The sequence below is a fragment of the Capricornis sumatraensis genome, chromosome 8 (assembly GCF_032405125.1).
Source record: "Capricornis sumatraensis isolate serow.1 chromosome 8, serow.2, whole genome shotgun sequence".
NCBI lineage: Eukaryota > Metazoa > Chordata > Mammalia > Artiodactyla > Bovidae > Capricornis > Capricornis sumatraensis.
The window spans coordinates 24,468,993-24,483,416 of NC_091076.1; the positions used below are offsets into that span (position 1 = coordinate 24,468,993).

The 14,424-nt window shown below is 38.6% G+C and overlaps 2 protein-coding genes and 1 pseudogene across 4 annotated transcripts in view; all 3 read right to left on the reverse strand.

Moving 5' to 3' along the window:
• TSG101 (tumor susceptibility 101) overlaps positions 1-164 on the reverse strand; it is a 42,856-nt gene extending 42,692 nt beyond the window's left edge. The window contains exon 1 of the mRNA XM_068978429.1: positions 35-164. Within this exon, the coding sequence (XP_068834530.1) occupies positions 35-76 (42 nt within the window). The 5' untranslated portion in view covers positions 77-164. The remainder of the gene's footprint in view (positions 1-34) is intronic.
• Positions 165-1,096: 932 nt separating this feature from the next.
• Positions 1,097-1,921, reverse strand: LOC138083504 (NADH dehydrogenase [ubiquinone] flavoprotein 2, mitochondrial pseudogene; annotated as a pseudogene).
• The window catches only part of UEVLD (UEV and lactate/malate dehyrogenase domains), a 58,107-nt gene continuing 45,280 nt past the window's right edge, over positions 1,598-14,424 (reverse strand). For 2 of the 3 annotated variants that reach the window (XM_068976576.1, XM_068976574.1), the window contains 3 exons: positions 9,285-9,348; positions 7,213-7,336; positions 4,139-5,483 (listed from right to left, as the gene is read on the reverse strand). In XM_068976576.1, the coding sequence (XP_068832677.1) occupies positions 5,316-5,483; positions 7,213-7,336; positions 9,285-9,348 (356 nt within the window). In that variant the 3' untranslated portion in view covers positions 4,139-5,315. Of the gene's footprint in view, positions 1,656-4,138; positions 5,484-7,212; positions 7,337-9,284; positions 9,349-14,424 lie in introns of those variants that run through there. The other variant, XM_068976575.1, reaches the window with a different exon arrangement.

A 14,424-nucleotide genomic window follows, 5' to 3' on the forward strand; every position in this document is an offset into this window, starting at 1 on the left:
TGTGCGCCGAGAGGAGGGCGCGCCGCAGCCTCACCTTGGACACCATTTTCTTGAGCTGGCTCTCCGACCCCGCCATGGCGGCCGCCTCGCCACTCCGGTCCCTGCAGGCAGAGGGTCAGCCGCTCCGGGGCCGCCCCAGGCCGCCCCACACAACCGCACACGGACGAGCCAGCCCCCCACACCCCCGCCTCTAGCAACAGGAAATCGGCCTCCACGCCAGCACTTCCGCTTCCCTTACGTCACTTCCGAGGTCGGCGGTGGGTAGGGGTTGACGGCCTAGGCCAGCTCCAGGGAAACCCGTTCCGAGGGTGGAATTGCTGAGCCGGGCTAATAAGATCGGCAGCTCTTTCACAGTTGCCCTCACACTAAAAGAGCAGGTACAGGGAGGGTAAGAAGTAGGAGTACCTTTCCAGTGAGCTTTAATGACTGATGCGTCAAGTGGGAAGACTGGACTGGAGTCAGAAAACTATTCTGCCACTGACTTACCCTTCTGATAATTGCAGGCAAGTGCAAGGCTTGCTCGAGGCTTTTTTCCAACTCAAGAGGAAAGGCTTGGATTAGGCGATGCCCAGGGTGTCTCTGGTTGTCAGGTTGTTTTTCATTAAGCTTCATATTACATTCACAAGGGCAAAGTGCAGAGCTCTCATTTCACAGGAAGCCAGGCAGTAATTTCTTTACAAGAGACCATTCACTTAGGTCAGAACTCCACTGTGCCCGACATGAATGATAATACAGGCTAACTTCTTCCTTGGACTTGGTGTGTGTACTAGCCTGTCCACTATAAAAATCCAAGTCTTTGAAATCAGGCTCAGCTTCAGATCCTCATGGTTTTGTACAGTGCAAGAGTAGGTACTCTTTTTTTTGGCTGTTGTTTGAAATCTGACAATTTTTATTTCACAGCACCCTAATATTGAAAAAGTGAACAAGCAGTTGAAAATGGTGCTCTGAAGTTCTGACATGATACTTAACAGCTGTAAGTTGCTAGGTTACAAGCAAGGTGTACACAGATGGAAATGAACACGTAATATAAAAAGTTTAGGTAGATAAGAGATTCATATTTTATTTCTCCACTGACATATTTACAGTTGAATATAAATTAAAGGCCTGCTTGCACACCAAACCCAGGTCCTTTTGGTGGTTCAGTCCAAGAGGTAAGACCTCCAGCTGGCTCACAGAAGTGTCCACTCCTTGGCCCAGGTTTTGGGATTTTGCCAGCCTTGAGTTCATCAATAATTTCTTCAATATCCTTAGGTGTCAGATCCTCATAGTAGTTGCCATTTATTTGAACCATTGGTACATTTACACAGGCCCTCTAAACACTCCACTTCTATAAGAGGGAAACGTTTGTCAGGTGTAGTCTCCAACCTTTATTCCAAGTCTTTTTCTGAATGGCCTCCAGTATGCTGTCGGAGTTTCGGAGCATGCAAGGCCTAGCAGTGCAGACTTGAATGTGTTACAACTGGCTTTGGATTATACATTGTATAAAAAGTTGATACTTCATACACTCTCACTGGAGGTACTTGTAAAATTTCTTCAGCATTGTTCATAGCAGAGATGGGCAGCCATACATCCTGTCTCTGGGCTAAATCCAGAACTGGAAGCAGAGCTGCTGCCTTATGCCCTTCTGGGTAGTTTTTCACAACGGCCTCTATCCTCTGGTGTGAAATCAAATGGAGTTTCTGGGTTATTCTCAGGAGTATCTCTGTGCACAAATAAGCCTCCAGCTCCATTCTGAACAGCTGTCTTATGCAAATTTCTTATATGTCTTCCCCAGTGGGCGCCGCAGAGAGGAATATGGCTGGCCAAACTGCAGGCCTTTGGGCCTCACCAGGCACGGTCCCGAGCAGTTGGTACACATGGTGTGCACACCCAAGAATAGGTACTCTTAACTGAATTTCTACTACCCATAAAAGCTCCTCATGGTCATTTATATTAGTCATTATACATATATATAAGTGTATATATATACACATATATATATAATTTTATATATATATATATATATATATACACACACACACACATATATAAAAGTCATTATACATTAGTCAAACACCTCACTACCGGTTTTGTAAGTACAATGCCATTCAGGGCACTTGGGTTTGAGGGGGTGTGAAGTATGATTATTTGGATAATTTTAGCATCGTGGTACTGAGGAACAGGCTGTAGTATTAATTCTCTTCTAAATTGGCATCTAAATGAAGGTCACATAAAGAAGGCCTAAGTGAAGATATGTGGAAGCATCATTACATATTGTTGCCAACACACACACATAAAATATTCTATTCTAATAGGTATCTTTCTTTGGACACTATATACTAGTTATGCATACAGCTTCAGTCAAACCAAACTATAGGACAGTCTGTCCTTCCCTGTACCTCTTCTTTGTCACTTAAAAATATATGGTTTTCAAGCTATTCTTAAAGACACAGCTTATTAGCCAGAAGCACCTTCAATTAGAGCAACTCTGCTTTTATCAATTGGAAGAATGTAGGTTATATATTTTTCAAAAGGTTTTGTTAAAAATAATTTTTAAAATTTTGAAAATAACAAAATACATTCTCTTCATTTTGCAGTTAAGCCACTTAAAATGAAGTAACTAAATATCCTGAGGACTTATGAATCATATGAAAGAATCTTTCTCTTCAATCCGAATAAATTTCCTTCCACTCAATAAATTAGGAATCTCCTGGTAATTTTCAAGTCAAAATTTATTTTATTCATTATTCTTGATATTTAAGAATAATTATTTGATACAGTGTAAGTTGGAAAATATTTATCTCTGTTATAATATCAAAGAAGCATTTTAATCCAAGCCCCATTAAAAACCATAACAAGTAGAGGGAATGCATGATTTTGGAAAGATGAAAAAAAAAATGAAGGTTAATAGAAACCATCATGAATGTCAAATTATCACCAATTCACACTGAGATGGTGGTGGTACTACTTAACTTATATGTGATTTATAATACTCAACACTCAAGAAAATATGTGATAGAATTATTTCTATATTGTGGGTTTCCATAGGGCAAGGACTATGACTATTCATCCTTTTTTTTTTTTCTTTGCTTTATTCCCTCCCCCATCCCATCCCCCCAATTTTTTGTTATCCACCTTTGACTACTCATTCTAACACAGTTCTTGAAATAACAGTACAGTCAGTAAATATTGTACTGACATGTTCTTTTTATAATGCAGTTAATTCTTAGCAATTCCTCTATTTATACAGTATCTTATAATTAGGTTATTCTTCAAGAGCATAATAAGGTATCTGATATTAGAAAAGGCTAGGATAAAAACACAAGCAATGGTGCTTTTAGTTTTACTTTCCTAGTTCATACAGAAGGACAGTGAGGATACACCGTTACAGTTAACACCAAAATAACCTATTCATGTAGTGAAATTACACAGAACTAATGTTCATTTCTTCAAATGTCCAAAGTTTTTACACCTTTCCAAGCATATTAAATACTTTTCTTTTTTCTTAAACATGGAACATTGAATAAATTCACCTTTCCTTTATGATTTAAGCTCATCATTATAAGCATCCATTATTATGCTAAATCAGCATGAGTTTAACTACTTCCTCTCTGCCTAAAATGTGTCTGCTCTTATAATCCATTGGCTCCCATCTCACTGACCAGGTTTAGGTTCACCTATAATATGCTTTCAAAGCACCTGGGGCTTCTTCATATTACAGTACCACACTTGGAATTGTACATTTATTTGTGAGGTTTGTCCCTGCACTAGATTATAAGCACTATGGGAGCCTGTACCTAGTCCAGGGTTTGTTCACCATTGTATCTGCGGTGCCTAATATGGCACCTGGTGCATAGCAGGCTCCAAGTCTAGACTATCTCAATGACTAAATAACTAAATACCTACTTCAGTGCATACAGTTCGCCCCCCACCCACCCTCCATCCCCCACCAAGCTATTTACTAAGGAATTTACTAAATCAAAGAATCAGTGTTTCTAAAAAATGTGTTGAAGAAAAAAAGCCCCTACATGAGAGTATCAGAGTACAGACCCCAGCTTTAGGGTCTTGTGGTAACTGTTTTGACTCTTAGGCCTTTTTCCTCTTCTAGAGTTTAGAAAAAGTAGAGGTGGTATGGATAAGTGTCCCTTAGTCATGAGATTTGGGGCATTAAACCTCAATTTCCTCCTCTACAAAATGATGATAATAGTCTCTACCTCAGTGGGTTACTGTGAGGATTAATAAATGGTCCTCAGGAATAAAACAATAAAGTGCTTATGACACTGCCTGAAATATTGGAAGTGTTGATGCTAGGTGCTGCTATTAGTTATATGTCACATTCCTAATAATATGCTGTCTTTCACATATGAAGATGTTATTGACCCATCACCCATTCAGGGTGCATAATGGTGCACCCTGAATCATTTCTTCAGGAGTAGTTAAAGGATGTACCGTGAATCATTTCTTCAGTAGTTAAAGAATATGCTCAGAACAATCAGCCCATTCAATCAGTCTCTCCCCATTAAGACCAATGCCTTTACGAAAGCCTCATATATTAAAGTAAATGCTTGGCTTTCATTCATAACCTATTTCCACTAAAAATATGCATGTCTCTATGGTTCTACTTATGGCATGGTGTGTTCTTGAGATGCTAGAAATCTTATATAGCCCAGGAGAGATGACAGAAAATTGCAGAAAGGACAGTCCTGCTGGATATTAAACTACACTTCTTGTTCATATATTTAAAAACTGCATTTTCCTTTTTACTATATTAAAGTATGTGTACAAAGAAAAGTATGTGCACACTTCTTTTCCATTTTTTTGGTAGCTAATTAATTTGAAGAGGGAAAACAAAACCCTTTATTATTATTATGTTTTTTACCAACATTATTTTAAAGAAAAACTGTAAATAGCATAAACTGGATCCTTTGAATGTAGAGCTAGCACAGATTTTAAATACATACATACTGGGCCTTCAGCTTATGATGTTTAACAGTTAGAGGGTAATTTTCTTTTAAAAAGTTATGATTTTTAAAATATTCCCAAAGTGCTGAATGTGCTAATTGAGGATACATAATTTTTAAATGATGTATATTGCAGATGAATGTTTATCTTTGCTTAGGTTTAAAGAACAGTATAGATAATGTCAAGAACAGAGAAAATTAGATTTTTTTTCCTTTTTATCTAACTACCTAAGGATTTAAATTACAAAGCCAACCAAGAACCACCGACCTTAATCAAGCAGTTTGTAAGGATAAATAAGATAGAGAAGTTCTCCACCCCATATATATGTGTTGGTAAAATTAACCTTTCCTTTCAGGTAACTCTGAACTTTAAAATCAGAGTTTTAACTGTTGCTGGAGACCATGGATGGAGGACGCACTGCTCTGGAGTTTCTCAGTCACTGTTTCTTCTTTCACTGTGGTCTTGATGACTTCAGACACTCCACTCGTTCCAAGGATGCAAGGCAAACTTAAAAACACTTCACTATTTATATCATAATATCCCTGAAAGGAAAAAAAATTAGGATTAGAGCTACATCACTGCCATAAAGTTAATATCATAAATATGGATATTTTCCTCCTTTTCTGGTCCTAGAACTACAAAGTGATACAAGCTGAATTTTTAAAAAAACTTTGTTCATTTATTTTCTAAATGAACTGCAGTTAATTTTTGTGAGAAGGGAAGAATTTGGTCAAAGATACTCCCTTTATGGGGAGGTAAGCTAGCACCCTACAATATGGGTAACAGGATAGAGGTAAAGAAAAAAGACTGTCATTGGTTTCATATCTGGAGCAGAGAGGGGAAAGCCCAGGGATGTAGTGAAAGGAGGTGACCTGTTGCATCCCAGGGACTAACTTTCTGAGCTCTGTATCCAAAGCTTTATTCCATTAATGCTGGTGCTCTTGCATCTCACAGGTATATCCTGTTTGTCTGTTCTCTCCTCTCTATTTCATTGTCCCCATTCCCCCTCCTGGACATGCGGAAGGTCAGCACTGAAAGCGTTAAGCATCAGGCTTTGGTTCATGGTTTTAATTCCTTTGTAAAGTAAATTGGGCAATGCCAAAGGTTGTGGATTTGATCCTTGGAGGAAATGTGGGCCTTACAAAATGGGAGAGTAAATTTTGAAGGGTTTTATTGAAGAAATAAAAGATATTTTTTACATCTTTCTTCCCTGGAGACCCTCATTTTCATAACTTGGTTCCTGTTGGTTTAGTTAAACATGGAAAGTTAAGATGTTGTGTCCACCTGCCTTGGAGCAGACCCAGGTCTGAACTTTTTCAAATCCTTGATGCATTTGACTTGAAGGATATGAAACATGCAAGCACAGGTTACATAGTTCAGACCTACGTTCTACTGGATTAAGTTTTTCTTTAATGTCTGAAAGCATAGTTTTATGGTAGTCCTTTTGGGGAAGAACACAGTATTATCTAAAATTATTGGCAAAGTTAAATGTATTTTATATAACAAAGTTCTTAGAATGTTGAGAAGTAACTGAAAAAAAGAGTGATGACTAAATGTTTAGGCTGAGATAATTTATTTCAATAAATCTTTCAAAAGCCTTTTTTAAAATGCTGTTAATAAATTTCTGTGATTTTTCTTTTTAAATTCGTTTTCCTGAGAGCATAGCTATTTGTTTTTTATTGTGAAACAATAATAATAATAATAAAGCAAACTCTCAAAAAAAAAAGAAAGAAAGAAAAAAGATTGTTAGAGTGGATTCCCAGGGGAAGGAAAGTCAAATTTGGTAACCTGTTTTCAGTTTTTCCCTTCCATGTTTTATTTCCCTTCCAGTATTCCTAAGTTTTTGAGAATATTTGGTTAAGCATTTGTGCCTCATCTTAGCTGTGCTTTAGGGACTTTATACTTGGAATAAAGCAGTAAAGGACAACCTGAACTGGAGAAACAGCCTGATGACCAGCTGAGGCCAGTTGGCATGTCAGCCTGGGGTGACCTGGCTGGCTGAGGAGATACATGACAACCAGAAGTTTATGGAATATATAAATGCTTCTTGGGAATTCCAAAAATTAATGGGAGTGAAAGGCAACCTTGTAGAAGTCCAGACTTCCCATAGCCAAGCAAGATAGGGGTTAGACCAAACTATCTTCTGCCGTGTGTTACTCTGAAAGCTGGTGATACTCAAGACATCAGGTTACATTGTGAACAGCACTTTTTTTGTTATATTAATAATGTAAATACTTAAAACTATGATGAAACAATGAGAACAGCAATTACCTTTGCTAAAACTGATACAGAATGTACTTTCTTTTTATCATTCACAATACTGTCAAGCAGGTCAGCTACTGATAGTCCAACAGACCATGATCTTTGACCTTTTACCCTTAGTAGTTCCATGGCCCTAGGTTATAAAAAACAGAACAGACAAATCATGATTTCAGAAAATGCACAAAATATGTATGTTTAGTTTTAGCTTATGTATAAGGTATTAATATTTTTATGACACAGAAGAGTTATATGACAATTGTTAGGAAAACCAACAGATAGCCCAGTAATTAAGCTTTTCTTAAAATATTAGGCAGTCCACAGGGAATCAATACAGATGGCCTAATAATATAAAAAGATGCTTACCACCATTAATACTTACTAAATATGAGCTAAAACAATAAATACATCAATTTTGCCCATCAAAATTGGCAAAGAATAAAAAGACTAATGGGCTTCCCTGGTGGCTCAGCTGGTGAATCTGCCTGTAATGTGGGAGACCTGGGTTCTATACCCCTGGGTTGAGAAGATCCCCTGGAGGAGGGAAAGACTACCCACTCCAGTATTCTGGCCTGGAGAATTCCATGGACTGTATAGTCCATGGGGTCGCAAAGAGTCGGACATGACTGAGCGACTTTCACAAAAAGACTGATAACTACTTTTGCAGAAGCTACAGAGAAACTGGCATTCCCATAAGTGCTGTTCAGAGTGCAAAATTATTCAAGTTTTTAAGAGGAAGATTTGGCAACACCTGATCTAGAAATTACTCTTCTAGGAATTTGTCCTATGGCAATATGCTCAACTATGCAAAGATATACATATAAGTATGTTTGCTTTGTTGGAGACAGAAAAAATTTTGGAAACAATTCATCCAAAGAGGACTTGTTAAATAGATGACAACCAAATGTAGGACCATATATAGTTCTTGAGAAGAACATAAAATACATTTATGTATACAATATGGGAAAATATCCAACATTTATTATTAAGGAAATAAAGCAAGTTGCAAGATAATATGAATAGCATAAATGTATTATAAAAACAACAATAATGATGATAAGCCTTGCAGAAGCATGAGAAAACAACGTTTGGACACATGGATACTAAATTGTTAATAGCGGTTGTTTCTGGAGAACGAAATTACCCCTGCTTTTCACTTTATAGACATCTGCAGTATTTAAAGCTTTATTTTTGCTGTACACCAGAAACTAACACAACATTGTAAATCAACTATACTTCAATTAAACATAAAGTTTTATGAGTGGATACATTCTTTTTGTAACTAATTAAAAATTATACAAATTAAACAAACATGTTTGAATTCATTCCTCTTGAAAGCTATAAATGCAGGATTATATAGAGAAGCAGATTAGGATGGATTCTACAACATTATTACTATTCTCAATATGAGGCTATTCCTTCCAGTTGTTATAGTCTAAAAACCATAAACTGAAGGTTTAAGAAGCTAAAATCACCTGAATCAGAATTCAGGAAAGGATGTTATATTATGAGACAGTAAAACAACAAATGGCATGAAAATATATAGTATGTAGAGTCCAACCTATGGGGTCCAGACCCCTAGAAGGCCTCTGAATAAACACAAAAGATTCAAGGATCTGTGCATTATACTTGGTTTCTGCTTGAAATTATAATGGGGGTTATCCATTCACATGAGACTAATTTCCAAATGTATTCAACTAGGATTAATAAATACATACTGATTTTTAAGTGGTATGGGCCAATTCTCCTCTACTTTTAAGAAAATAACCAATATCCTTAGATACAGGATCCTGTATCCTAAATATAGAAGTGGTAAATCACTGCCTACAAATAAGGAGTCTATTCCACCCTTTAAAAAGTCAACTGCGTATCTAAATATCAGGCTTGCAAAATACTCTTAGATCTACTTTGAGATAAGAAATCAAAGAATAGAAAATACTGCTCCCATGCACTCTGGATTTGTCCATACTAGTTACTTTTATTTGCAGAAGCCTGGTAAGTACATGCCATGCAAACAGCCATTATGTTAGCTATGAAGTGTATGGATTTCAGTTGGATACATGCAAATCTACACTCAGCGTTACCTGTTGGACAGCTGCATCTGAGAGTCCTGATTTGTTACTTCCTCTTGGCCACTCCATATGGGCACTAAAAATTAAATGAAAAATTGATTATTATCTTGTCAATAAATCTCTTAGGAGGAAGATGTGATAAAGGATCATTTGCAGTCAAGGGTACCTGCATCTAACTTCATAAACATTTCCCCCCTTCTGGATAGAGTTACATACTTCCACTGGTGGCATTAAATGTGCTGTACTGACTGCCTGAGGTGAGAAGGCATAGAGCTGTAGTTCCCTCAAAACATGATCCCAGAGTCTACTTGCAGCCCGTTACCTGTTCTCTCTCAACACTGGGCCATTTTACTGACTGAGTAGAAAGATTTTCTCAGCAAGCAGTGTATAATAGGCTCCCATGTGCTGTAAGCCCTTGGCATTTGCTCCACTGGGAACCACACAGCTAATTCTATCATGACGAATAATTTGGTCACCTATGGCTTCCCTGGTAGCTCAGCTGGTAAAGAATCTGCCTGCAGTGCAGGAAATCCGTGTTTGATTCCTGGGTCTGGAAGATCCCATGGAGAAGGGATAGGCTACATACTCCAGTATTCTTGTGCTTCCCTGGTGGTTTAGGTGGTAAAGAATCTGCCTGCAATATACAAGACCTAGGTTTGATCCCTGGGTTGGGAAGATCCCCTGGAGGAGGGCATGGCAACCCACTCTAGTATTCTTGCCTGGAGAATCCCATGGACAGAGGAGCCTAGCAGGCTACAGTCCGTGGGTTCACAGAGAGCCAGATACGATTAAGCAACTAAGCACATACACTCTGGATGAGACTTCCACAGGTGTCAGAGAGCAGGGTCTTATTTTCTAAGAGCATATTTGGGTTTTCCATTTCCTTTCACTACACCATTTATAAAAACAACTTAAAAACTCAAAGCTATACATGTGAAATAGATATTTATACCATACTTTAATACAAAAAGTAACATTCTGAAACCTTTTTAACAGTCATTGATTTCTCATCACTGTGAAGACATTCTTTGATACAAATCTTTGGGTAGGCAAAATAGAAATACATTCAGATATGTAATACATATTTTACGCTCAAGATACAAGTCTTCTTTTCCTTGTTTTATTTTTCTGCTGTGCCGTGCAGCTTATAGGATCTTAGTTCCCTGACCAGGGACTGAAACCAGGCCCCGGCAGTAAAAGTGTCAAGCCCTAACCACTGGACTGCCAGGGAATTCCCATAGCTCTTCTAAACTGCATTAAAAGTGAGGCCAATTAGTGATTTCTCAGCATCAGCAACAAAGGACACCTTCCTTCCTCAAACTGATTGTTAAGATTCCAGGGGGCAGGGATCATGTGTCCTTCTGTGTCCTCTGGCACAGATTCTCTACCAAAGGAAAGAATGCACAGGAGGCAATACAGAACCAACCTCACACATAATCCATAATTATACTAAACAAAGGAAAACATGCTTGGAACGGTTAAGCTGGAAAACATGGAAAAGTTTTAGAAGTTTTGGTTTTTTTTGCTTTTATATATGTATATATTTGTAGATATTAAAAATCAGTTTTCATCTTTCTCTATGGTTTCCTTATTATTTAATGTTAATGGGGTCACCGGAGATTGCAGTTTAGATCTTTAAGTTTCAAGATACCCAAGAGAGAGAATGACTGAGCTAGAAAAGAAATGAACACTATTGAGGTGAATAGAATGGTATATGGGATTTTTTATCTCCCCTTTTGGGAGATGATTATGGCTTTGACTTTACAAAGATTTTCCTATGAGAAGAATTCAGGACATTTGGAAGGCTGAAGTGAAGGGGAAGTCATTATTCCCTGATAGAAATGAAGTTCACAGTAGTACCACAGCAAGCTCTTGAGGACTACGCCTTTCACTGTAGCAGACTGGATTATTTGTGGGAGATCCTCAAAAGTCCTCAAAGAATGTAGCAGCTTCCAGGCAGACACTTGAGCATATCTGGTTTGGTTAATTAAGATTAAAAAAAAAAACAAACCCCAGCATCAGTGTCTATCTCAATGATAGCCACTGAAGGTCATAGAAGTTTTTATATTAAGTAAAAAAAAAACAAAACAAAAAATTGTTACATGAACAATATAAATGCATGTGGACAAATTAATAAGGGTCTTTTTTTTAATGTTTCACTTGAATAGGACTATACATGAATTATTTTCTTAAAAAAGTTTGGTACATTAGTATATTCACAATAGACAGAAAATTGCAGAGAACAGTCTGCTAGATGAACGAGGATTTACAGACCTTAGGAAAATAAATAAAAAGGGAAAGGTAGGTATGGGAAAAGAACAGACACCAAGAAGTCTGGAACTTAATTATGAGTATTACTGCTATTATTACAAACATAATCACGTTTCATCTTTCCTCTCTGAGTTTAGACCTTTTTATTTGAGTTTAGACTTTTAAGAGCCATGAGAAAACAATGTTCAGAGATGGAGAAAGCTTCACTATGCTCAAATTTGCTTCTGACACAGTCATTAGGATTTTCAGTTAAGTTTAGATAGACTTAATTATTTCATTTTTTGTTCACTTATTGCCCAACCGTTCACACTTCCTAAATGCATATTTATCCTAGATTAAGGATCCCTTTCAAATATTGCATCTAATCAATCCTTATCTTTCTGGTTCTATTCCTTAAGAATAGTAATCCTCTGGTCCCAAAAATTTTAATAAAAAATGACCATGGGATATTTCTTTTCCATTACACCTAACACCTACCCCTTAGGTAAGACTGATATACACAGCAGATGAGCTAAACTGTTTTGAGGTCCAGTCCTTGGATTTCTAAAACATCACTTGAAGGCACTACCTGCACTTTACATGATTTCACTATCACAGCTAAAAACAGCAGCTCCAAATCACATGTTGTAACTAATTTGGTGGAGCACAGCAATGACCTATGATTACAAAAAGATGGTATCAGGATCATTCAAAATATTTCAAAACACATTTACTGAGGCCATTCCAAGTTCAAGGAGTTTACAGTCTGGTGGGGTAAAGACAGGTAAACATGCAATTGTAACACTGTGATAAGGAATATAATAGAGGCATGAGCTTACTTAACCTGGAGAATTAAGGAAGGCTTCCTGGGAGAGGTGGCACTCAAGCCCAGTCTTAAAGGATAAGCAGGACTTAGCCAAATGAATGAATGTTCAGGGAAAGGAAGTATCAGGTGCAAAGGCAAGGAAGCATTAGAGTGCATGAGCCCCTCAGGAAGCTGCAAGCTGATGTGACTAGCATAAAGTGCTTGTCAGAATGGCAGACGATGAGGCTCGGGAAGGAAGCAGGAAACAGATCCTAAAGGGTCTTACATGTCATGGAATTCTTCCCCATGTCATGTTGCAATTGTCATTTGTAGAGGAAATAACTAAAGAAAATAACACCTCCTTTTGGGGGTGTTTTTAAATTTTAAATGAGATTACAAAGCATTTAATACACACACTAAGCACTCAATAAAAAAATTATTCTAATTTTGCTATGGTGTCACCAATACAAAGACATAACCAACTGGTGTCTATACATGAAACCAGCAGAAAGTGAGTCACTCAGTCATATCTGACTCTTCATGACCCCATGGACTGTAGCCTGCCAGACTCCTCTGTCCATGGAATTCTCCAGACAAAAACACTGGAGTGGGTAGCCATTCCCTTCTCCAGCAGATTTTCCCAACCCAGGAGTTGAACCCAGGTTCTCCCACATTGCAGGTGGATTCCCTGGTGTCTGAGCCACCAGGGAAGCCCAGCTGAGGAAAACCAGCAGAGGGAGCCTCTAATCCGAGGGAAGGCTACCTGTCAGGGCAGGCGTGCCTGCTAAGTCACTTCAGTCATGTCCAATTCTTTGCAACCATATGGACTGTAGCCCACCAGGCTCCTCCGTCCATTGGATTCTCCAGGCAGGAATACTGGAGTGGGTAAGCCATGCCCTTCCCAGGGGATCTGCCCCACCCAGGGATGGAACCAGCATCTCGTGTGTCTCCTGCATTGGCAGATGGGTTCTTTACTGCTAGCACCACCTGGGAAACCCAAGAATACTAGAGGGTGTAGCCATTCCCTCCTCCAGAGAGGATCTTCCCAGCGCAGGGATGGAACCGGGATCTCCTGCATCGCAGGCAGATTCTGTACCATCTGAGCCACCAGGGAAACCCATCCATCAGTGGATGTAATTATTTCTCAAACAAAGTAGAAGACATGATAAAAAAGTGATCTGACAGCAGTCCAAGGCTCAGTGGTAAAGAATCCACCTGTAATGCAGGAGATGCAGGTTCGATCCCTGGATTGGGCAGGTCCCCTGAAGGAGAAAATGGCAACCCATTCCAGTCTTTCCTGGAAAATTCCATGGACAGAGGAGCCTGGTGGGCTACAGTCCATGGGCTCACAAAGACTCAGACATGACTGGGCATGAACATGAGACAAGACTAGACATAGGGAGTTTGGCTGGGGAGTACATAAGTAGCTTCATTGGCATTCATAGTGTTTTTAACTGAGTATGGATTCATGAATGTTTGGTCAACTGTGTTTTAAAACAAATATATACATTATATATATATTCTATGTATCAAATATTACATAAATCATATTTAAGTAATCTCAGTTCACATCCATCTACATCTATTTCTAGTTCCTACTTGAGAGTTCCATTCCTTGTACTTAAAAATATATATGTATTTATTTGGGGGGGGGGGGCTTTGGTGGGTCTTCATTGCTGCATGTAGGCTTTCTCTAGTCGCAGGGAATGGGGGCTACTCTTCCTTGTGGGGCATGGGCTCTAGGCACGAGGGCTTCAGTACTTGCAGCTCTCAGGCTTAGTTGCTCCAAGGAATGTGGAATCTTCCTGGACCAGGGATGGAACTGGTGTGCCTTGCATTGCAAGGCACATTCTTAACCACTAGACCACCAGGGAAGCCCAGTTCCTTGTGCTTTTACCCTACTTCTCTTGGACCTCTCTTAAGGCTCATCAATACTGCCTATTATATTCACTTTCTGTGTCAGTCTCTAACCTACCTAAAGACAGGGTCTTTATTCATTTATGTAGCTCCAACAGCAGTCAGCAAAGTGTCTTAGGTTTACTTATCAAGTCACACCATCCTTTATTTTCTCTTTACAATTTGAGATATTCCTATAAC